General features: G+C 38.3%; 3 protein-coding genes and 1 pseudogene across 6 annotated transcripts in view; all 4 read left to right on the top strand.

The window, feature by feature from the left end:
* The window catches only part of LOC148735137 (uncharacterized), a 10036-nt gene extending 7483 nt beyond the window's left edge, over positions 1-2553 (top strand). For both annotated transcript variants that reach the window (XM_088752006.1, XM_088752007.1), the window contains exon 2: positions 1-2553. This exon is cut by the window's left edge. In XM_088752006.1, coding sequence (XP_088608132.1) covers positions 1-956 — 956 coding nt within the window. In that variant the 3' untranslated portion in view covers positions 957-2553.
* A 149-nt stretch (positions 2554-2702) lies between these two features.
* Positions 2703-17535, top strand: LOC111346064 (uncharacterized). 2 transcript variants are annotated; one of them, XM_022953357.2, is made up of 8 exons: positions 2703-2816; positions 3117-3244; positions 7665-7739; positions 8657-8905; positions 14238-14274; positions 14620-14907; positions 16354-16647; positions 17169-17535. In XM_022953357.2, the coding sequence occupies exons 2-8, from the start codon at positions 3128-3130 to the stop codon at positions 17219-17221; spliced, it is 1113 nt and encodes a 370-aa protein (XP_022809092.2). In that variant the 5' UTR covers positions 2703-2816; positions 3117-3127; the 3' UTR covers positions 17222-17535. The 2 variants fall into 2 exon arrangements, with proteins under 2 accessions (XP_022809092.2, XP_088608134.1); XM_088752008.1 differs by lacking the exon at positions 7665-7739.
* Positions 17536-17691: 156 nt separating this feature from the next.
* LOC148735134 (uncharacterized) overlaps positions 17692-25000 on the top strand; it is a 26017-nt gene continuing 18708 nt past the window's right edge. Inside the window, exons 1-2 of the mRNA XM_088752009.1 lie at positions 17692-19575; positions 19961-20018. Coding sequence (XP_088608135.1) covers positions 19522-19575; positions 19961-20018 — 112 coding nt within the window. The 5' untranslated portion in view covers positions 17692-19521. The remainder of the gene's footprint in view (positions 19576-19960; positions 20019-25000) is intronic.
* The window catches only part of LOC148735136 (uncharacterized), a 2075-nt pseudogene continuing 161 nt past the window's right edge, over positions 23087-25000 (top strand). The window contains exons 1-3 of the transcript XR_015999463.1: positions 23087-23128; positions 23555-23687; positions 23814-25000. The exon at positions 23814-25000 is cut by the window's right edge and continues 161 nt beyond it. The product of XR_015999463.1 is annotated as an uncharacterized LOC148735136 (transcript). The remainder of the gene's footprint in view (positions 23129-23554; positions 23688-23813) is intronic.

Below are 25000 nucleotides of genomic sequence, written 5' to 3'. Positions count from 1 at the left end.
CGCTCATGGCAAGCCTGCCCCAAAGCAGACTTGAAGCTTTCACCCCACCCTTTTACAACACTGGTGTGGATTATTTTGGCCCGTTGTTAGTCAAAGAGAGAAGATCAACAGTGAAGCGCTATGGTTGCCTGTTCACCTGCCTGGTGACAAGGGCAGTACACTTAGAAATTGCACACTCACTCGAGACAGACAGCTTTATCATGGCGCTGAGAAGAATGATGGCCAGAAGAGGAAAACCGAGAAACATCTACAGTGACAACGGGACCAATTTTGTTGGAGCCGAACGAGAACTTAAGGAGTGCCTTGATGGAATGGACCAGGCTAAGATCTCAGATACTCTGTCACGCGACAGAATCCAGTGGTTCTTCAACCCTCCTTCAGCTCCTCATTTCGGGGGAGTCTGGGAGAGACTCGTTAAATCAGCAAAGAAAGCTCTAAAGATCACCCTCAATGGGCAACTGGTAAATGATGAAACCTTGCTCACATTAACGGCAGAAGTTGAGAGTCTGCTCAACAGCCGACCGCTAACTCACGTCAGCGTTGATCCTCAGGACCTTGAAGCAATCACTCCTAACCATTTCCTCATCGGAAGGAACAGTCCAAACGTACCTCCCGATGTCTTTGATGAGAGAGATTTGAATTCCAAAAAGCGGTGGAGACAAGCACAGACGCTAACCGACCATTTCTGGAGAAGATGGCTACGTGAGTACGTGCCCGCCCTTACTGAGCGGAGGAAGTGGAGAACCAGACCTCAAAACCATGCCCAAATTGGAGACTTGGTACTAGTGGTTGAGGACAATTTACCCCGTGGTCGATGGAATCTTGGCCGAATCGTCAAAACATTCCCAGGAGATGATGGCCTCATTCGCACTGTCGAAGTTCAGACGAAACAAGGGACATTCAAACGGCCAGTCGCCAAGCTTTGCCTCCTTGGGGAGGCCGAACGTAGTGTATAGACTCGAGTCCTATACAGGGGTGGCTATGTTGCCAACTGCCCGTTAGCCAGCGGATTCTATCAAAATAGAACCTAGTCCCCCACAGTCTAGAGACAAAAACATGTGCTTGTTGGACCCGCCATCTTGTTGTGTTATTGTGTTATTGCGTAGTTTTTCGGATCACGAATTAAAACCTTTGCTGTTCTCGCTCGTTGTCCAAGTTTTATTTTGTTCGGATAACCTTCGCCACAGCAATTAAAGTACAGATGGTTTATTTCACATATTACAGATTTCTATTTTGCAAATCATTAAATGACCTTTTCACAGATAACAGATTTCTATTTTGCAAACCATTGACAGATTATCATTTTGTAAAATACAGATTTCTATTTTGCAAATTACAGATTTTATACTTTGCTTAGTTTTGTTTTACAAATTACAGTAAGCCTTTAGTTGCATATGAAATGTTCCAAATTTTTGTAAGATTGTCATCACATTTTATCACAGTCTTTGCTTTCTGTCATGTTTTTTGGCCTAAAACTATTGACAGAAGAAGGTACAAAGATACTCATTAGCTTGGTGACTTCAAAAAAGGAGCAGTTTATTCTTTCAGTAAATGAATGTATCATAGTGAAGAAAGACAAGTGGTGGGAGCAGAAAGGGTCTACTCTCTTCAATCCAGCTTTTGGTTGAAAATGGTTAAATTATGTAAGTTAACTAACAGTCCAAGTCACAGCTTTCAGAGGGTTGAAGTGATAATGGAGACCCCTAAAACTAACACCCAAGACTGAAAACTAAAAACGAAGGCCTGAAAACTAAGACTGAAAGACTCCTTTATCTTCTTTATTAAACCTAATCTTGTTTTGGCTTCTTGCCATCCAGCTCCAGTTTAAATCCTTTTGAAAGCAATAAAGCATGCAATATAATTAAACATCAGTCACCTTGTCCTAGTTTCCCCTGATGAACTGAAAGTCCTTAAACTTGAATCACACATTCCACAAAAAAGCACTCAAGTTAATTTTAATTGGGGAAATTTAAAGAAATGGATATAGGACTTCGGAAAGCAAATAATCATCTTGATCCAAGATTGTCCTTGGCCCTTCAAAACTTAGGGTGGATGGGAGTTAGTTGATGTAATGGATCATCAGGTTAGTCTTGGGTAGATGGGGATCAACAAGATAACACAAGGCTAAATTGGGAATAAAGAAGGTTAACATGGTAGAACGAGGTTAAGGTAAAGTAGATGTGAGTTTATGTAGAATAAGGTTAACTCTGTCAGATGCATACATGAATCTTATAATACTAAGTATTGTGGGACATGTTATGTATGAAGTATATTTTCATTAGATAAAAAATATTTTCATTTAACCAAGTCAGGGGGTAGGCTTGAAGGCAACTTACTCATTTCAACCGACCAACCCCTAGCCCCAATCAAGCCTTAGCCTTCCATGTGATTTGAAAATATTTGCTTTTGAATGAAAATCTTTTTTATTGAATGGAATTGTTTTTATTGAATGAGATGAGCCACCCAGTGGAATGTCCATTGCTAAATTATTTATTATTATTTTATTTATTATTAAAATGTTTCTTATTGAATTAACGGATTTTTATTGGGTGAAAATGTTTATTATTGGATGAAAATCTTTTTTATGGAAAAAAATTTATTTTTACTAAATTTTACAGCGTTTCGGCAATCATAGCATTATTGACCAAACTTGAATGTTTTACCCCTTGAAGTGCTATCCAGTCCCTCGCGGTGTAGCTCTTTTTGATTTGGAAAGATAAAATGCGCTTACATGATGCACATGCGTTGCCTACTTGTAGGCTGCTTTGCTTCTACTTTCTTGTTGTTTCTCCGTTGTTTTCCCCGTTTTGTCTAAGGTAAGTCCATGTTACATACTCAGTAAACGCTACTTGCAGATCTTAGTCATTGGTGAAAACTTTTACATCTTGTATATGCCCTCCCGTTACTGTACATCTTTGATAATTATTTATTCAAGCTTGTAGTAAGGGCTATACGCCGATAAATTAGGCATAGAAATTCCTAGTGAGGTTAATTGAACGAGAAAGACCTGCTATCCGGTACAAGGTTTATAGAGAAAGCCTTTTAGTTTTCCATAAACACTATTCGTTATATTTTGATAATGTTGAGGCTAATCTACTTAAATATATTTCATTCAGCTCACAGCAGCATGAGTGGTGATCCCTCTCACCCTCGCCCTCATATGTACTATCCACCTGCCGTACACCATCCACCCCCACCCATTGGACAACAGCCACCCCCTGCCCCTGGACAAGGCTACCTACAGGTAAGTGCAGTACAGTGAGGACTTTGCAGCCTATAAGTGGATTTTAGCAATAGTTTTATTAAAGACAAAATATTTTGATAAAAACTGTAAATCCTAGATATGAATTGATGCAAACTTTAAAACTGATAACCCCAATTTTCCCCTTCAGACAGGTAGAAATTCTCAGTTTTGGCAGATAGCCTGACTGTCAATAACTACTGAGATTAAATTTCTTTCCTTTCTCATATTTTTTTAAAATTTTTTTTTGTGGAAATAAGCCATGTAGCTACAAAAAAAGGCATAGTCAGATTATATCTCTCATTCAGTGTATTTTTTCTCGCCATTGCTATGCATGCTGTGATTTTTCGGTTTATTTGCTCAGCCTGTTATCATTTTGAGGTGTTGTTGTTACCCAAAATCTTACTGGTTACTGCAAATTATTCTTGACTTAAGAGGGCAGGTGAAGTTGAAATAAATTATTGCAAAATCTTTAAATTATGCATCAAAGCATGCCTGCTACTGAGTGTTTTCAGTTAAACTTATTTCGTGTGCTTTGAGGAAGAGTCATTTGAAGCCATTCCACTTGGTCAGAAGTTATCTGAACAATCCAAACACAAAGTAGTGAGCTAATTTAACGAAATTCATCCTTAAACATGATCTGCGTTTCAGCCGTAAAGCTGAGCTCAGTTGCTATCTTGCTAATATCGATTGGCGTGTATTTTTTGGCGGACTCAAGAACTGTGAAGAATACCTCCAGGTATTCCAATCTGTTGTTTGTACTGGTTTGGACCTTCTAATGCCCCTAAAAAGAGTTCGAATCAACACCACCGATGCCCCTTGGATGATGAGTGAACTGAAGTCACTAATTTCTAAAAGACAACGAGCCTTTCACGATCACAGACCTAAGTCAATCTTGTTTAAGACCTACAAAAATGCCGTAAACCGAAAGTGCAAAGCGATCTTCTATGAATCCAAAGTCAATGGAATGAAAGAAAAGGACCCTAAAGCTTGGTGGAAAGAAGTAAAAAGGCTTAGCGGAGCACTAAAATCATCAAGTAACCTGATTCCTCTTCTGGACATTGAAGAGTTAGAAGGTTTTTCCATGTGCGAGACGGCCAACTGTGTAAACCAAGCGTTTTTAGAGCCCCTGGAAGAGTATCGTTTACCAGGAAAGATTCCGAAACTTCCTCTCAAAGACCAGAACCCACAATTCCTAGTTACTACGGAGTATGGTGTCTTTAGGTGTCTTTTAAACATTAATGCAGCGAAAGCAGGTGGACCTGATGGCATTCTGAATTGGATCTCTAGCCCACCCTGTCAACCATCCTAAATGTCTCCTTTAAAGAACAAAAATTACCGAGATCATGGAAATGTGCAGACGTCACTCCATTACCAAAAAATAAACCAATAAAGGACATTAAGAAAGATCTGAGACTAATTTCCCCAACTCTGAGTATTTCTAAAGTCACAGAGGACTTTTTTGTCACCCAACATTTGAAAGCAGCCGTGTTGAGCCAATTGGATCCTGCCCAGTTTGGCACAATGCCAAAGTTCTCAACAACCTTTGCCTTATTAGAGATGCTCCACGAATGGTCTAAAGGGACTGACAAGGGTACTTATGTTCCATTATAAGAAGGCATTTGACTTGATTGACAATGGTATACTCGTCAATAAGTTATGCCAACTCGACATAGTGCCTAGCATCACCAACTGGATAATTGATTTCCTGTCAGACCGTTATCAGAGAATTAAGATGTCTGATGGGTGCGTATCGTAGTGGGGCTCTGTTCCATCTGATGTCCCGCAAGGTACCAAATTAGGTCCCTGGTTTTGCTTGACTATGATAGACGATTTAGCTGTCACCAATGCCTCCCTATGGAAATTTGTCGATGATACGATGGCCTCAGAAGTTGTGAAGAAAGGTCACCCCAGTGGAGCTCAAAATAACCAAGTAATAGAGTGGTCAAAGAAAAACAGACTTGTACTAAACACAGACAAATGCAAAGAGCTGCATGCGAATTGGTTTCTCTTCAATTCCAAGGGATTTTGATCCAGTTTCAGTAGATGGTAAACACATGAAATTGGTTAAACAAGCCAAACTCTTGGGTGTTACCATTTCCAAAGACTTGAAATGGAATGCTCACATAACTGAGATTACCAAGAATTAGCAGCAAAGAGAACCTATTTCCTTGTTCAGCTAAAAAGAGCTCATGTTCCACCAAAAGACTTTTGCCTCTTTTACACAGCATGTGTACGATCCATAATCGATTATGCAGCCCAAGTTTTTCATTACTCTCTTCCTGAATACCTCCACCAAGAACTAGAATGTATTCAGGAAAGATCTATGAGAATCATTTGTCCTGGTATGCAATACGAACAGGCCTTAGCTATTATGAATCTTCCAACAGTGCAAGACCACCATGAAAATATGTGTACAGCAACATTTTTGCGATATAAATAGAGATTACTCCATGGAAAATGCACGCATATGATTTTTATTCATGAGTTGAGGAGTATCAGAAAACGAATGAGTGGGCGTAGCAAACGAGTGAGTTTTCTGATACTCCTCAACGAGTGAATAAAATTGTACAAAGCATTTTCCATGGTGTAATTTGTTTATTTTATAGTTATTGAGATTTTTGAAAAGAAAAATTTCTGGTAAATTTTATCAGTTTGGGCATGCATGTTTAGAAAACCCATTCAATTGCTATTATAAACTAAAATATAAAGTTCTCTGTCTTTTGAAATGTTTAGTGAAGATAACAAATCCAAATGTGTAGATGTAAATGACAACTTTTAGAGACAAAAACTTGACTTAGATTTACAAGTCATAAATGTCGTAAATCAGAATGTCACTAAATCATGAAAACACACAGCGTCATACGCTTTTATGCTGAATAACACAATGCAAACCTTAACTGATATCAGTCAAAAACAGTCTGCAACTTTCATGAAAATTCAAGGCAAACTTACAGTGTACATAACTTAGTCATCATCGGAGTCGCTGGATACTCTGATTCTCTTCCACTGATGCTTTTTCGTAATCTTGTCGTTCTTTTGTGCGAACGCTTAAAATGAACTCACTCAAAAGTTCATTCAGCTCGGCGGGAGGAATTTCAGCTATTTCACTTCTTGCTTCTCCTTTGGTTGGAAGGAACTCTGTAAACAAAGCAACGTCTCGTTTCGTTTTCTTCACTGTGTTCTGGTTTTCTTTTTCTTCAATAAAAGTCTCAATGGAACCTTCCAAAGAAGCAAACCTTGAACTAGCCATAAAGGCTGATAGTTTTGAAAGAAACTGTTTGTGGCTGCGTCGGTGGGAGTAACGAAATAATTTAGATATATCAACAAAGTTGAAGTGGTAAATTGGCCACTGTAACGATTACAAAAGCTGATGTTTCGAGCGTTAGCCCTTCGTCAGAGCAAATAGAGGAATTGTGGGTTGTGTGTGCTTTTAAAGGCAGAGAATGGAGCTACGTTATTGGTGGAAACATGGCAACGAGAAAAACGAGAAAAACAAGAATAAAGTTTTTCTCGTTGCCATGTTCCCACCAATAACGTAGCTCTATTCTCTGCCTTTAAAAGCACACACAAACCACAATTCCTCTATTCACTCCGGCAAAGGGCTAACGCTCGAAATGTCAGCTTTTGTAATCGTTACGGTGGCCAATTTACCACTTTAACTTTGTTGATATATCCAAATTATCTTGAACTAGCCATCTTGGATTCAAGAGTCGGAGTGAAACTCGTGGGCCACTAGTGAAAATTCATTGTTTGCGTTTCCTAATGGCTAATGGATTTAACATACTAGTTTTACACGGGCTTTTTGTTGTGTGTAAATCTCAGTATCTATGAAATAATGAACGATCCTCAGCACAAATTAAGTAAACTTTTACCACACCACTATGTAAGCTCTCATAGGTTAAGGCATGAGCGTACCTTTGCTTTGCCACTTTGCAAGACAAATAGACTCAAAAACTTTTATTTTACTGCTTCAGCCAGAATAGTCAACAGCCACAAATAATGTACAAAATCTCCCATACGATGAACTATGTATTTTTTAATAATAAGATGTATACATGTACATAGCAATTTCTATTTTATATCTGTGAATATGCAATTCAGTTCATGCTGCAAAGTATTTACCAATAAAGTATCTATCTATCTATCTATCTATCTATCTATCCATCTATCTATCTATCCATCTATCTATCTAATGAACATCTCACAAAGTTTGTCGTCTTGGTGTATCCTAAACTTACAGAGTATCATTTTTTTTCCTCATTTTGATTCATAGCTTGCATGCCTTCTTGTTTATTGGGTCATAATTGGTAAGGGGAAAACTTGGAGTGTTACTTGCATTACAGACCACTAAGTTAGTTGCTGAGAGGTATTCATTATAGTTTTGCTGTTACTATGTTGGTCATCTTTTTACTGAATGCAGGAATTTTCACTGCCAACCCATGACCCAACTGGAGGATACCACATGCCACCTACACCTGCACAGGCTGCATACCCAGTAATGTCAAGCATTGTACTTATGTACATCATGTAATAATTGTTTACTTTGAATGAGTAAAGAAATATCAATTGTTACTGACAGAAGTAGTAATATTTAACTGTTATAAGGTAGTCAAACACTGTGGCTGATTGTTAATATGACTTTCTTATCATGAAAGGTGCCCTGCCTTCCTTTCAGAGCAAGACCAACATGTCAAACCTTGTACAATGAACCTTCCTTAACTGAAAATGTAGATGCAGGGCTTGACACTAACTTTTCAACTTACTAGTCAAGTGGCTAGTGACAACTTAGATGTCACAACAATTTCAGTTTGTTTACTAGCCAAACTGGCTCATGGAAATCGAAAACCACTCAGTAGCCCAAACTGAATTTCTACTAGTCTGTGTCAAGCCCTGAGATCTGTTATACGTTAAAAGGAGTGCTAATTATCTTTAAAAGAAATTTACAAGCAACAGTAATCAAGTGAGCTCATGAATGACATGGATGACAAATTTTGCACATTTCAAGAGTTTTGGTTATAATTATACTCCTACATTAATGAAAATGGACAAGTTTCTGTTCCAAGCTAAACTAAGTTGTTGGAAGGTAGTCAACATTTTCTACAGGTTGAATTTGCATTCAGTTTTGTTAAGTCATTAACTGAACAAACCAGATAGTGATTTATCTGGTGTATAACATTGTGTCTGTGAAAAAATTGGGAGTGGGGAAGTTGAGTTTGAAGTTATTAAGTGTTGATAAATCTCATTTCATTTCCCCCTGTATACTCAAACACCTCTGAATTCACTTAATAAGGTAAAAACAAAGTTAACTGCCAGTCAAAATCAATCAGTTTATGTGGTTAAAGTAGAGTGGAAACAACTCTCCAACTCATCCTTGAAATTAAGTGTCCTGTTTGTTTCAAAACTGCTCTCCAGCCACCATACACTCCCCCTGCTGGGCTTTATCCTGGACCAGATGCAGGAGCTTACCCCCCTACCCTGGGAGGTCCGTTACCTGGAGATTATTTTTGTCCAAGTGGACCATACGCAGCACCACTTCCTGGACCTTACCCTCTACAAGTAGGACCACACCCAGGAACATTTCCAGCACATGGTAGACCACTCCCACCTGGACTACACCCTGGTGCATTCCCTCCAGGACCACACCCTAGTCACAAACATGTGGTAGGTGTTCCTGTGTCATTGCTAGAGGTATTGTTACAACATGTGTGCAATCAAGGTACAGTGGTTCAATTTTATCATTGTTTCAAGTTTTATTTCCCTTTCTTTCAAAATCGTGAACATACATTAACATAAAAAATCTTTAGAAAGAGAGAATTTAAAACCAAAATTTAGACCATTTCAACCTGAATTTTTGCTGGGAAGAGGGCACATTTTTTGTGTCAAGAAAAAATCAGTTTTGTAATGAATGAGGGAGAACAGTGAATCCATGCCCTATTATCTTATTGGCATCTTTAGTGTTCATGGCACTCTTTCATTTTGCCTGATTGCTTAGTGGGAGGTTCAGGATTAGAATCGTAGAGAAGGACAACTGGAGAATGGGACAATGTCTTAAAAACTTGTTTGCACTGGAGAAAGTGGATTTATTGTAGAATTCAGTAGACATAGACGTAAACCAGAACCAGTGCAGGTAGTAGATTATCTCTTGCCAAAATATTCTTATGCGAAAAAGGTATGTGAAGCCCTTAAGGTAAACTTTGAGTTGCTTTGGTTACAAATGTTAACCCTTCATTTTGCTCCGTTCGTTATGGCAGACCTTAATTTTTAGCTTTTCATGGACACATAGAACAAAACCAAATGTTCCAAGTACAAGTTGCTATGCTTGTGATCAATTTCATGCTGACAGAGATAGCTTTGCACAGCAAATATCTGTGCTTGTAACCTCTAAATGCTGCCAAGGCAATGGATTCTGGTAACATGTGGCTACTACTTATCAAATGTTCCTCTCTGTTTATGGTCCTCTGGTGGTTACACTAGCTTCCATGTTCTAGGACACAATCCTTCTAAAGATTTAACTGTCTTTATGGATGTAGCTTTAAATCCTGGCCCGAGCTCCTCAGGAAACCCAGTGAACACTCCATCAATACTTGACAATCAACATGGCGACTTTGATCCTGTCAGTTTTCAATCTACCATTTAAAGGCCTTAAGATCATGTGTCTAAGTATTCATTCAATCTGAAATAAGTTGGAACTTATCAAGATTCTACTATAATTGAAGCGTTCCATTGATATCAGCTCTTACTGATATGTTGCTTGATGAAACATGGTGTGATCTTGAACTTACTATCCTGGTTACAACCTCTTTCACTTTAAGACCAATCATCAAATATTCAAGCTAGACTGCGTGTTGGTGGTGGAATTGCCATCTATGTTTTTGAAGATCTAAATGAAAATGAAGGCGAGACCTAGAATCGCATGGAATAGAACAGCTGTGCCTCAAACTTGAACAACATCGATGCACCCCCTTCCTCCTTTGTTGTTTGTATCGTCCCTTGAAAACCAATTCTGCCTTCTTTGAATATCTCACACAGTTAGTTGAGCATATCTCTGCTGAAGGTAAGGAAACACACTGTAACAGATGCACTGGTAACATTACTCAATGGCTACCTGAACCATACATGTACATTTATTTCTTGACTAGTGATTTCTATAACAGAATTAAATTACACTAAATCTGACCACTGAAAATAAATGTCAACAGACAAAATAAATGCAGCAAAATGAAAACAAAACATACCTGATGGTTTGGATCTTTAAAGGAATGCAAGACAAAGCTTAAAAACATACAATGCCAAACTGGCTGACATTAACAAAACTTTTTGCACAAACACTGAAATATTAAACGTACCTGATGGTTTGGATTTTTAAAGGAATGCGAGACAAAGCTTAAAAATATACAATGCCAAACTGGCTGACATTAACAAAACCTTTTACACAAACACTGAAATATATAATTATGTTGACGCAAGGGGACTGAACCCCATGCGTGAATGGACCTCCGGTCCCCAAAATGTTTTGTAGCACACAGTTTGTTGGAGATTCGAATATTGATCTGCAATGGCGAGATAACCCTAAGATATTTAAAGCATTTAATGGAAATTAAACTTTGTTGTACATTAGGTGATTGATAAACTAACACGTGAGCAATTAGAAACTCTTCTCGATCATCATTACTGTACTCATCCAGAGCACATTGTGCTTACTTAATGTTCCAAGCTTTGGCCTCAGCAACCATAATCCAACAATCTTAGTGCGTGAATAAAATGTTAATTGAAAAAAAGAATGGCAAACAAGGGTGGATCCTTTTCTGCTCATCGAAAAAATTTGACACCAATGTTCATATAACTAATTTGAATAACATACCCAGGAGTATACTTGATCTCTACAGTGATGACTCAGATGAAATGCTGGACACCTGGATTAAACTTGTGCTTGGTGATATTGACACACACACACACACACCAGTGAAACAGAAACATGTCAAAACTTCTGTTTAACCGTCTTGACTAACAAGTGACATCTTAGAACCAATCAAGTATCACGACAGCTTCAAAGAGCAACGGGAACACAAAAGAATCCAGAGGGATACCTTCAACATGCCTACAACAAAGGTTGTACACACGGTAAACAAAGCCAAGTTTATGGTGGTCAAGGAAGAGCTTGAGGAAAACAAGCAAAATTCATGCTTGTCATGGAAAGCACTGAAAAGCTAAATCCTGCTAACAAGGTGAAATCAATACCAGATGATTTGAAGCCTAGTTGTGTCCAAGCAAACAAATTTAACAAGCATTTTGTCTCCATTGCCTCATCTATTGTTGACAAAAATCAGCTTGTTAATCCTAATCTAACCCAAATTGACAACTTTGAGAATGCTACAAATCTGTTGACCAAAAACTGTGTAATTCCTCACAAGCTATTAAAATAGCTCCCTGCAAATGTTGCCATGGGCCTATATGGAGTAAGTGTACCATTACTGAAACTCATCTCTCCAGCTATTCTGAACAGTCTTACCAAAGTTCTAAATTGTAATATCCAATCTGGTATCTGCCCTTCTACCCTTAACTAGCACAAGTTACATCAGTTCACAACAACAACAACAACAACAACTTTATTTGCACCCTGAATTAAATTAAATTTTCAGTACAAAAAAGTAATAAAACAAATAAAATAAAGTGCATGGCTGCCCAAAATAACCACCAGGCTAATAGAATTGAGCAGCCATCACAAATCTGGACTAGCCTCTGATCTGAATAATTTTCGTTCGATTTCGGTTCTTCCATTTATTTTAAAGCTACTCGGAAGACACATATGTACTTACTTCATGCTATACCTCTGTTCCTTTTATTTCATGGTCTTGACACAACCTGGATTGGTACGCCATCACTCAACTGAAGCTATCTTGATTAAATTGACTGATGATTGACTACAAGTGATGGACTAAGTCCAATATACTAGTTTGATCTTCCTGGATCTATGCAAAGCCTTTGATGTGGTGAATCATGACCTGTTTGTTGCCTAACTTGAAATTTATGGCTGCTCTACTATGGTTTAAGAGCTACCTTACAGACCATCATCAGTGTGTGAATCTTATTCCCCACGCAGGATTCAATTTTGGGTCCTGTATTTTTCCTCTTGTTTATCAATGACCTACTGCTCTCCTGGGAAAGTAGAAATGGCATATTTGCTGATGATGCCACTTTTTATGTTAGCCCCACAACTTAAACTGACGTTCAGCTACAACTCCAGCAAGATCTTAATAGTACAGCAATATGGACTTAAGAACATGGTGTGGCAGCCCACCTGCAAAAAATGAAATACGTGATTATTGGTACCAGACAGAAACTGTCACACTCTGAAGAATGTGCATTAACACTATTTGTAGACAATAGGAAACTTAAGCAAACTCAAGAGGAATGCCTTTCAGGTCTGGATACTGACCCATCCCTTTCTTAGTGAAACCATGTAACAAATCTAAGGAAGAAACTTCTGAAGCGCATTGGCCAATTTGATATTGTATAATTCTATTCAATGCTAGTATCAAACCTATTCTTGAGTACTGTGTATCAATTTGGGCAAGCTGTAAAGCAGGATGATTGGATAACAATTTTAAAGTTTGAAAGCAATGTGCAGGTCTTATCCTTGATGCTCCCTTCCAAGCTAGAACCTTACCATTATTTTATAAACTTGTCATGAGTGGCTACCTATTAACCTATTGGCTACCTATTGTTAAAAAAATCCTGGATGGATGTGCTCCTGACTACGTTACAGAGAAACTATTATCATTGAAATACTGCAATTCTCATGGTACAAGATCTTGGATGCCTTATTGCCTCCCCACTCCATGAACCAACAAATGGAAGTGAGTGTTTATTTTTTAATGCCCTTCAATTGTGGAAGGATGTTAGTGATAAAGACTTTGTTTATTCCACCCATCTAAGGAAGTTTAGAAGAAACTACTTTGACTGCATTATGTATAAATTCACACCAGATGGTTTTAAAACTGACAGAATTTTCTAGTTTTTATTATTGGGATTTTAAGTTCTATGTGATCTTAGGTTTTAAAATATCTTTAGTATTTTGTTATTTTAGTATTTTAAATGTCTGTAACTAGAATTATTCTGATATGATGAATATATGAAAAAAAAATATATGAACTTCATATATTCATCATATCTGATTTATCATCATGGGTTTATTACGAATCAACTTAACGGCCTGCTCCCAGTTGGCTTGTTAGCTCAATTGGTAGAGTGCTGCACTAGTATCGCAGAGGTCAGTGGTTCGAATCCCGTACAGGCCTGATTTTTTTCAGGTCTGATTTTCGCTATTGCATAAATAGCGCTCTCTACTGCGAGGATCGCGCATCATACGTAGAATTATTCTATTCAGTTTCACAGGGACACAAGGGGGAGTACAGTCTTGACTGTAATTGTACACCTTATTGAAATAAAGATTTACTTAATCATTTCTGATCTTCAGAACCCATCAACTTTTTAAGAACACCTTTGGTTTTAAAACTCAAACTCTTTAAAACTCGCTTAAACTGGTGTAAAACTTGTTTTAAAACTCCAAATCAAAAATTTTGTGTTGTAGTTTTTGCTCACCATGTTTTGAAGAATTTATAAGTTATTTATAATTTATTTTATTTTATTTATAATTTGATTTTTATAATTTATTTATAATTTATTTAATTTATAATTTAATTTTTATAATTTATTTACAACAACTTTATTTGCATACAGTTGGAAGATCAAAAGAGCAAATAGGGTGCCAGCAGGGAAGAACTTAATCTTCATTTAAAGCTGACCCCCCAATAGAAATAAAAAAATCTATATACATACTTAAAATATATACACTATGTTGGTAGCGATAAAACTATAGCAATCTAAAATCTGCATGGACCTAACTCCATAGGTTAGGTTTTGTTTCAAGATCTTGTGTGCACAAAGTATCAGTATTATTGATTGAATTCAACAATTCTTCCCCTTTATACAGGATGTGGAAAGTGATGACAGTGACCCTTCAGGATTTGGTATGTCTTTAAGATTGAAGATTAAAAATTTGGAAGTTTCACTTTCAAGCACCTTATTTGGGAGAAGTCTTTTTCCATGGAAGTCAACCAACCATGATGATTGGGTTTTGTCACTAAACAAACGGGCACTCTCTTGCCAACAATTTGCTAATTTTAATTCGGTAATTCATACAAGACAGATTTGGCAATGACCAAGCATAATTAAACTCTAGGTAAACAAGATATAGCTTGAATTGATGTAAATATTTAGAAGTGCATAACTGGTGTAGGAAGCCAGCAGATAGCTTTATAAATGAAGCATATAGTATGTTCAGCATAAGGTTTTCAATGTTTCAACTTTTGCAGCTCTGTACTCCAAAGAAGATAAGCATCCACTCTCTGTGAAGTTTACTAACAAGGCAGGCAGGAAAGTGAAACTGTACTGGATCAACGAGAGAGGAAGAAGGAAGAGGAAAGGAAAGATAAAGGAAGGCCAAAGCAAGACAGTAGACACCTATGAGACACATGTTTTCATGGCCTTCAGTAGGAAACTTAGTCGCGAACCTCTGCCAATTAATGGCTCTCCAGTGTTTAATGCTTTCCCACACAAGCATGGTGACAAACTTGTAGAAGTTGAAATAAAGAAACCATCAGGTATAGCACTCCAGTGTGTGACACAAGTGTAAGGTATTTCTAGTAATTTTCACATTTATTATGATGATCATCGAAACAACCCTGGCCCTTTTGAATACAGCGATGGATAATAATCTAGAGATAATAGAAAGATTTATCTAGGGTTTGTATTAATCATAGGTTATACTTGTGGTGATTGTAGTTTATGGAATTTCTCTATATCCTACTGTACTTTATTTTAATGCATATCCATCATTAACGTAACTGCTCCGGTGATTATATAGATACATTTACTTCAAGGATATGTCAAGCAACTTTCCTAGGGAACATGCATGCGTCTCATAAAGAATTTCACAGCTGGTTCTAAAAGGAAATCATTTTATATTGTTTTTACTGTTCATTTTCACCAGGAAGTGCCACAATTATTTTGAACTTGGATAATGACGTAGTCAATAATCCATCTTTATGATTGTATAAAGTTCGATTCCTGCTAACTTTTTTTAAATCCGCTGACCATGCAGTACATAAAGTGTTAGCAGTGACATACGCCCAAGTCAAAAAAGGTTTATCCACAAAGTGATTTATTTCAGAGGTAATGTTTCTTATTCGTGGATGGTTTCTACACGGTCAGTGGTGTGTAATTTTTTTTCTTGAAGTTCTCACTGTTAAACCACTCAATGCAGTTCAATGGAAGTAGCACGCCTTGTCAGTGATTGACCTAAACATAACACCAGGACACGTACAAGATGCGTTTAAACTACGACTATAAGGAAAAGACTTTGAAGTTGTTCCTTCTCAATTCGATTGTGAGGGAAAGTCTTCATCGGTTTTTTTTTTTTACAATCCTATCTGACATTAGTGATAACTTAGGGCTCAAAAAGAGTAGCATATTTTGAGTACAAAATTGATCAATGTGCTGAAGGAATTCTCGAGTGATTAATTTGTTCCAGATAACTTTTTAAACAAAAGCATCAGAAGGCAAATGATGTCTTTGCCTATATTTTTCTATACGTTAACATATTAGTAAAAAATATATATGTACTGTAGGATTTGAACTTATTTGAACTCCCTTCACAGTCCGCTGCGCCACATCTGCAAATATTCAACTTCTGTGGAGAATTTTATAATTAAACAACTTAAATGGTGACAATATGCAAACAATAATCTTTGCGACATGAACATTAATTTTTTTAACATTGATTAAGATTTCAAATTACAACCTAAATAACATTTGACGATAAAAACTTGCGACAAAACGTTTTTATCGTCAAATGTTATTCCAAGTCACTTCTTTTACAACCTAAATAAACCTTCTAAAAAGTGTGCGAGTGCTCATAAAAAGGACAATTAAAAAAACATTGTAAAAATTTCCCTGAGCCATGAATTAATACAAAAAGTCCATTCCTAACCTTTCCATTGATCATTATCCAAGTTCAGTGGCTCACAACCACTTTGATTCTTTCTTAGGAAGTTCATTTAACAGTTTGAAGTCGGAGGCCCACGTTACCGTCCCTATTGAGGTGAAATTTGTGAACCGTGCCAAGTGTCCAGTCCAATTAGAATGGATCAGTCCTCAAGGCCACCGGGAGACCAAAAAACATCTTGCCAAGGGTCGATGCTGGCGCACCACTTGTTGGGAAGGTCATTGCTGGGTGTGCAGTCATCCCAAGAAGGATGGTCATTTCTTTGCCCTTAATTATGGCCTGCATTACAGAGTGCAGAAGACTAGAGGAGCACTTGAAAAAGTTTTTATTACAGCAGGTAACATGCTTGTTTAATTTATCTAATCTTTAGGAGGAATAAGTGACTTGGTTGCATTTTCAGAGTGCTTTGAGAGAATTAAAGAACAAAACGTCCACTGACTGCCAACTTCTTACAATGGCTGTAGATTCACTCTAACCTCTCCACAAAGAGTGTCACAACTGCCTGGATAGCCTATTCTCTTATTGTCTTCAATACCAACGGCAAACTTTTCACAGTGTGGTGTAATCACTTGCATTACCCGTATGGTTTTGTCCTCATTTTTTTGTGTGTGCAACAAGTTTCTGGTTTGTCTTTCACGAGTACATTTGGCTATTTTACCTAGTAAGAGCTGAAATAGCTCTCACTTCAGCGTTCTATAACCTTCCAAAGAAGAGATCACTCTCCAAGGTGACCTTGTAAAAAGCAACCGTAACAAAATGAATGGAAAAGACGTCTACTTGGGAAGGCTATCGCTACTCCCTATTAATTTCCAACAATGGAGCCCTTACATCATAATACCTTTTTTTTTTTATTTCCAGGATCGAATGTTTCTGGAAGCAGCAGTAGTAGCAGCAGTAGCAATAGTGACTAAGGAACGAATTATATCTGCAGCTGTGTTGGAAATATGTTATTGCTCTGCTATACTTGTGCTATTTGAATAATTGTCTTTACATTGCATACTAATGATACAAACTGAGCGAAACTGAATTTTATATTTTGTACAACTTTCCATATCTAGCTGATGCATGCTAAACGGCAGTTGCATGATAATGTAATTGCCGGTGGTAACTTGAACAATAACAATTGCTATGTATTTTAAGAGAGGGAAAATCTCATTTAGTGAAAGACGCAGGCATAACGGAGAAAAAAGTGGAATGTTTCCAAATAGAAATTGAACTTAAGGCCTTCCCTCATCATCTCCAATTTAGCCTCGTTTTATCCTTCTGATCTCTATCTACCCGAGGTTAACCATTTTCTACCACGTTAACCCTGGCCCACCTAACCTTAGGTTAGCCCTGTTCTACCACCGTAACCAGCATCTACCCTAAGTTATATTAGCCTTAATCTACATAACGTGTTTATTCAAGATAAACAAACAAAAGTAATAAAACATCTTGAAAAGGAAAACTGGGGGTTGACCCTACGATGTTTCCCTAGATAACAGATGAAAACAGCATAAGCTATGTACAATATAAAATATTCAAGGACTATTTACAAGAGATGAATTGAGTAACTGACAATCCATGGTAACAATGGATAAAAAAAGACGAGTAGCTAATGGATATTTAGAAAGCACTTTAGCGCACCCTCAAAACGGTTCAGGTTCCCAGCCTCAACAATAGCTCCTGGAAGACTATTCCAGTCCCGTACGATTCAGATGGGAAAAGAATATTTGTATAGATTACACTTAGCTGGCTTAACATAGAACTTATAGGATGGTTGGCATGGGTTGAATTGCACTTGGTAAATTCAGAGAGTTCGTCAAAGTTTTGTTTGTTCATGTCAAAAACTATCTTCTTCAACTAAAGAAGAAACAACCTGTGTTTTTCGAGTGTTGGCTGTTCAGTTTCAGCTTCCTCAAACGTTCTTCGTATTCCATCTCACCACATTTTTGCCCGAAAGCAAGCCGAGACTCTTCACTGAACTCTTTCGAACGCTAGCACATCTTAAACCAAATAAGGATTCCAGACGGAAGCAGCATATTCAAGAGCGGGATTCGACGAGCCCACTGTTCTGGAAACCACGCCCAATAGTCTGTTAGCCTTATTTTAACGGTCACGTAAACGTGTTCGCTTCATGATAAATCCGAAGAAATCGTAATGCCCAAATCCTTGACGCACTTAACGCTTTTAAGGCTCGTAACCAATGAGTACGTGGGGAGAGAGAGGTCACGTCTATGTGTAACTCGTAAAACTTCGCACTTATCTTGAATGAAGCGTAGATGCCATATAGATGCCTAGGATAGTGGCTGGTCGACACCAAGTTTTCGGGCTTCGCTGTCCCTTGTTATGTTTGACAGTTCTCTGTATACTTTGGTGTCGTCAGCGAACATCCTTAAAGTCGAAGAGATGTTAGATGATATGTCGTTGACATAAATTAGAAATAAAATTGGGCCCAAAATCGTACCTGAGACCAGGATGAGTTGGTGCAACGAACAACGACTCGTCTGTCAAAAAGCTCTTAAACCAACGTAGTAGTGAGACGTCGATCCGTGACAGTTTAGTTTGAGCAACAACCGTTCGTGAGGCACAGAGTCAAACGCTTCTTACAAGTCTAAAAATATAACATCGAGAGTTCATTTTCCTTCAAGGAAGCCAAATTGGTTTGGGTTAAAGACGTTTAGATATTGCCAGAAGTTAAGTACACGATCTTTAACAATCTTCTCGTTAACTTTGCATGCAATGGAGGTGAACGAGATTTGACGATATTTTTCTCTGCAATCCTTTCTACCCCTCTCATGGACGGGGACAAAGGTAGCTATCTTCCAAGCATACGGTACTTCGCCAGCAAAAAATAATCTGTTCAGAAATGAACAAAAGGTCGGAGCGATTTCAATCGCACATTTCTCAAATACACGCGGCGGGGGTGGTCGGGCCCCGGGGACTTGTGTGGGTTAACATTTATTTCAAGGCGAGAAACCTCGTTTGCATTACAAAGGATAGTTGATGACTTAGTTGATAACTTCTTTATATATAGGTTAATCAATTAACTAGTAATCCAAGGAGCTTTCTTCCGTGATTTCTTTTCTTTTTTTTTTGCCACCTCGGGATACACGCCGCGTCAATTGCAGTGAATAACAAGACAGACCATGCAGACCAGATAATACTGATATCATCTTATAAGGCACAGTGCATGAGGATGTAAGGAAGTCCAGTCTGCTTTGGAATAAGAATGGTAACTTTTTTCGTCTTGCGGCGCTCATATGGCCAACAAGAAATTGAGAAGGTGATAGCATTTTAATCAGAGAAAGGTTCCCCATCAGTCAGATTGTCAACAATGTGAGGGGCGGATGCCAAAACTAAATCCAAAATGTTGTCCCCTCGCATAGGTCTATTTTCTAACTGAGTCAAACAGTTATGTGAACAATGTCCAACAGCAGATTGTCATTTGCTGAATTATTTAGCGCACGGGTGTTTAGTCAGTCACGCACTGAGGTTGAAATCTCTGACTACAATCAGGTCATTCCTCAGGGCGATTTTTTGAAGGGCAGTCAGCAAATTCTCGAGGGATTGGTTTCGTTGGTGGGAGTTCGGTAAAAGATATCAAAAGTGATTTTACGATTAGTGGAAAATAAAATATCAATAAAAATGAATTCATATTTACTCTGAAGGGACTCGCGTGGAATGGCTTTGTACAGCGCTTTGAGCAATTAGTGGACACAGCGCTCTGTAAGTGTTTATCATTATTACTATTATTATTGTGACGATAGGATTTTAAATTATCGAGTTCTTTTATGCTAGCGTTAAAAATATAGAAAATTCAACGTAGAAACTGAGAAATCTTGCTAAGCTCAGCAACGCATGAACGCTACCAGTTCTCATTCAGTCAACCGTAACCAGTTGTTCTTAGATCATTTACGCCCACTGTACGAGAGTTCAGCGGACTTTGAAGTTTCGAAACGAGGCTATCGGGTCACACAAGTAAAATCGAAGCAAACGGCTACGTTTGGAGGCATTTTTATTCATTTTCTTAAGGATACAGCGTGTTCTCGTCATGGTTAGACATTGTATTGCGTACGGGTGCAACATTCTATTCAGTGAATCGGCAACTGACGAGATCCATAAGATTAGGATCGAAACCGCGGTCTTGCCAAACACGTTCAACTTACTATCAAACTAGAGGCGAACAAAACGCACATAAAAAGCCTTTCAAATAAAGAACTTACAAACGACCAGATTAATTTACTGGCAAAAGGGCTTAAATTCATTCCAACACCCGCTACAAAACAAAAACAGATCAGACAACAACTATTGTGTGACTTTGATCAGTTGAGGACAAAAAACCCATCCCTGCCACGTCAAATCTACATGGATACCACCAATACAAAAATCAGTAGCCCTTGAAAGCTATTTAGAAGAGGTTAAAAGCGACCTTTCAGAAATAGAAATTACATAGCCAAAAGATAATTTGCTTTCGGCCGAACTCAAGGCGCTGAGGGCCTTGAAACGTGACTCTGAGTTACACCTCGAAAAGGCCGACAAAGGAACAACAACCGTAGTCATGAACAAACGCGACAAAATTTTGCCGTTCCTTTCCGAAATGACAGCCATTCTTTCAATCTTCCTTTCATGATGCCAGGACAATTACCACTAAGAATTTTAACCTTTTCCTCGGCAGAAAAAAACGCAGATTCCAGAGTTACAATGGTCAGACATGGAGTGTTTCTGGTGTTTCCCGAAAAACGTTGACCCGATAGCCTCGTCCGGAAACTGTAACTCCGCGGACCCTTTGCATTGCAGACACAAATGCGATAAGGGCTATTAGTGTTAAACTGTAACCGTCACCTGTCATGGTCTTTTGTGTAGTTGTTATCCATCAGAACCTATGCCAGAACTTTTCGAAAGTAATTAATCATGTAAAAAGGCGAATTCCTCCCTAGCCAATCATTGTAGTAGATTACGTGATCCTTTAGATAATGCATAGCATTACCTAATCCTTTGTACTTTAGGCTTAAATAGACCTGTTTTGAAAAGCTCTCTTTGGCTGAGCCAGTTCTGGCCAGGAGAAACTAAGCTAGGTCGAGTCAGATCTGGTCAAGTTGGTTTCCGTCAGGCCAGATTAGGGCCACGTTAGTTTCATTTTCTTTTTTCGTTTTTCGCGGCGCTGTAAAAAAAAATAAGTCCGCGATGCATACGTGTGTGGCTTACGAAATTGAGCTGCTTTTTAGTGTCTAGTGTCTTAGTGAGTTTCAATTTGAAGAGCTAATATCTGATTACAGCTAGACAGTTTTCAAAATTGTTCCTGTTCGTCGATAAAACAAGATAACGAACAATAGTCCTTCATTTTCAAGATGAGGGTTGTTACATGTTCGATGGTTGAGTGGTAGGTAATTTGTAGTCTAAACAAAACGCAGGATTGTCGGAACAGCAACAAGAAGATTTATTCTAAAATGAACGTAGTTTCCACTTGATAAACTTTACACTAGTTCGTAACACGGTAAACTTATACGGCCTCCGCAAAATTCAAACAACTTGCACAATGCACACGGCCTCCGCCAACTTCAGTCAACTTGTAAATACTCACGGCCGCCGCCAAATTCAACAAACACCGCTCGTCACGCTTCACGATCACTGATCACGATTGATCACGACCAACTCTCTTCCCTTGTAAAAACTAGTTAAAACTTCGCCTAACCTATCCTACTTATATACTTACGCGATAAAATTCTAGAACTTTCTAAGAAGGGTCTAATTTATGGGGTGCTGTACAGGACAATATTGTGTGCCCAAAAAATAAAATGCAAAAGTTAAATATATATGGCATGGATCAAATAAATATATGAATAGAATATATGTGCAACATATATATGGCATGGACCAAGTCAATATATGGTACTGAATAAATAAATAGATGACATAGGACAAAAGTAAGAAAAATATATACGGCTATTGTGCCCATTGTCAATTTGGTCAGCGGAAGATTGATAAAAAATAACATGGCGGCCCGTGACAGGATATATGATTTAGAGCAATTTTTCGAGAGCTCTATTCCATCACTTTGAAGTTTCAGGGTTTGAACTTGAGCTATCGGAAGACCTAGCTTGCAAGGCTCCTTTGAATTGAGGATGATCAATAATCTGTCGAACAAGTAAGTCAACAGTGGGAGTAGAGTTCGCAATAATTATTCCTTCTCTGCTCAATCCTCGATCAGATACCAAGTTTTCCCGCTTTCCAAAATAACGCCGCTGGCCCAAGCGATAACGGGCACAATAGCCGTATATATTTTTCTTACTTTTGTCCTATGGCCGATATATATTGACTTGGTCCATGCCATATCTATGTTGCACATATATTCTATTCATATATTTATTTTATCCATGCCATATATATTAACTTTTGCATTTTATTTTTTGGGCACACAATATTTTTGGGCACACACCGCCTCCCGGTTAGCTCAATGGATAGAGCGCTGGACTGTAGTGCGGGAGGTCGAGGGTTCGAGCCCCGGCCGGACCAACACTCAAGGTCTTAAAATAATTGAGAAGAATTTGCTACCTTTCTATAACATCAAGAAATGGTTAGATATTCTAGTCTTCTCGGATAGGGACGAATAAATGGAGGTCCCGTCTCCTGCAGGGTTGGGGCAGGAGACGTTAATTTCCCACACACGAGATTACTATGTGATGGATGTCCTCCCCTTGGGTGGGATGGGTGGGTTAGGACAGCAGGTCCACATCAGCTATTACAGCTGCCAATTAATCAACCTGCTTAAACAAATAAATGAACTTCAAACTTCAATGGCTCCTTGCACTAAGAAGTCACGTGATCTTCTCCGCCATGTTGGAGGGCAAACAAATCGGTTGCTACGGGAAACTATGGCTGCCTCGTGGGGTTACGAAAGGTCAGTTACACAAATATTTTCACTATTAGCTTCTTTATTTTGGAACAAAACGATCTTTATCCACTCGTCAAATTTGCATAATTTCCAAAGAGCTTCTGTGATCGAACATTTGTATTCACTTTTACTTCTAACGCGTCGGGAACGAACGAATGGCAGGCGAAAGTTTATTTAAGCTTAATCCTATCAACTGATTCATTCATTCATTCATTTATTCGATTTTTCGCAAGAGTTCTGCTCTTTCTTTGGGTTAGGTAAAGATTGTCAAGAATTGTAATCTAGTTGCATGTCTACAAAATGCGAAACTTACCGAAGGTTGACGCTATTTAGCTTTGTTTGATTGGACTGATTTTCTCAGTAATCCAAGTGTGGACCCTCACTTTTACCGAGTATAACCTTCACCGATGTCGAGAAATATGCAACACGTTAAACGGGTTGTGAAAGCACTGCAAACGTTTACAAATATTTTGCAGAACCAGGATATCTCCATAACATCAAAAGTAAGTGCACTGGTAAATAAATTGGTGTAGTCTCCGGAAAGTTGCTGATGTTTTCGCCTTTCATGTTATGAAACCATTCCTTAAAAAGTGGTAAAGACTGATCCTAATTAATTTTACAAATTTCAGTTACATATAGTGACTCGGAGGCATTTTTTTTTGGCCAGATGCTACAGATCGATGAAGAAAATGAAACACCACATTCCCTTCAAGTGATAATTGGTATGGATCAAACAACAGTGTCTGGAAAGTGTTCTTGTGTAGCAGGTGTTGGAGGGATTTGTCACCATGTTGTGGGCCATCTTTTTTACTTGTCACACTTTAAGCAACTTGGGCTAAAGAGCTTACCTGATGATCTGACATATACTATGATGGCGCAGTGATGGAGTTTTCCCAGAGGGAAGCACATAAATCCTCAATGCGTGGACACCTTGATGGTGAAGATGCCTCAGGAGGGTGCAAACTATAATAAATTCATTAAAACCACTCTGTACTCACCTGCATCCCAGTATCATATTCTGAGCCCTGATCAAAAAGCTAAACTCAAAAATCTAAATCCTGAGCCTTTGCTGAGGAGTTTGTTACCAGATCTGGAAAACTTTGCAAGCTCACATCTTCCTTCTGTACAAACCAAATTTGGAATGGTGCCAAAGGGGTCTGTGATATCTTACCAACAAAGGCTCACAGAAAAATATGTCATAAATGGTTCTGCCCACACCTCATTCCCCAAGCTACCCCTTCCTAATGCAGGTTAAAGGTTTAAGAACAATGAGTCAATTTGTTTGAACAGTAACAAATCAGCAAAGTTAGAGTCACTGTCAGTCACTTTAGAGATGGTACATGCTTTAGAAGAAAAAATGAGAGAACAGAATGAAAGTGACCTTTGGCATTCATCAAGAAAAAAAAAAAGAATCACTGCAAGCAAGTTTGGAACAGTGGCAAAGAGAATTTCTAATTTTGATACTCTTGTTAAACAACTTCAGCCATCTAGGCTTGTACAGACAGCTGCTATGAACCCGCTATAGAAATGGGGGGAAGAGCAGCATCCATATATGCCACTAAAGCAAAGAAAGGGATGGTAAACTTGTACTCAAGTGGTCTGGTAATAAATCTAAAATGCCCCTGGCTTGGAAGTCTTCCAGACAGGAAGGTTTAAGATATTGAGGCAGCTCAAAATGGTTCATCAAGTCCCTATGGCTTCTTTGAGACAAAGATTGTCCAGGAAGGAACAACCAACTTACATGATGTGGCTTACCTTAAGAATGACCCCATTTCAAATGAATTAATCCTAAACAAGAAACATGCATATTATTTAC

Source organism: Stylophora pistillata, chromosome 3 (genome assembly GCF_964205215.1).
Source record: "Stylophora pistillata chromosome 3, jaStyPist1.2, whole genome shotgun sequence".
NCBI classification, from domain to species: domain Eukaryota; kingdom Metazoa; phylum Cnidaria; class Anthozoa; order Scleractinia; family Pocilloporidae; genus Stylophora; species Stylophora pistillata.
The sequence above is the reverse complement of the archived record's forward strand: the minus strand, read 5'-3'. Positions and strand labels throughout refer to the sequence as shown.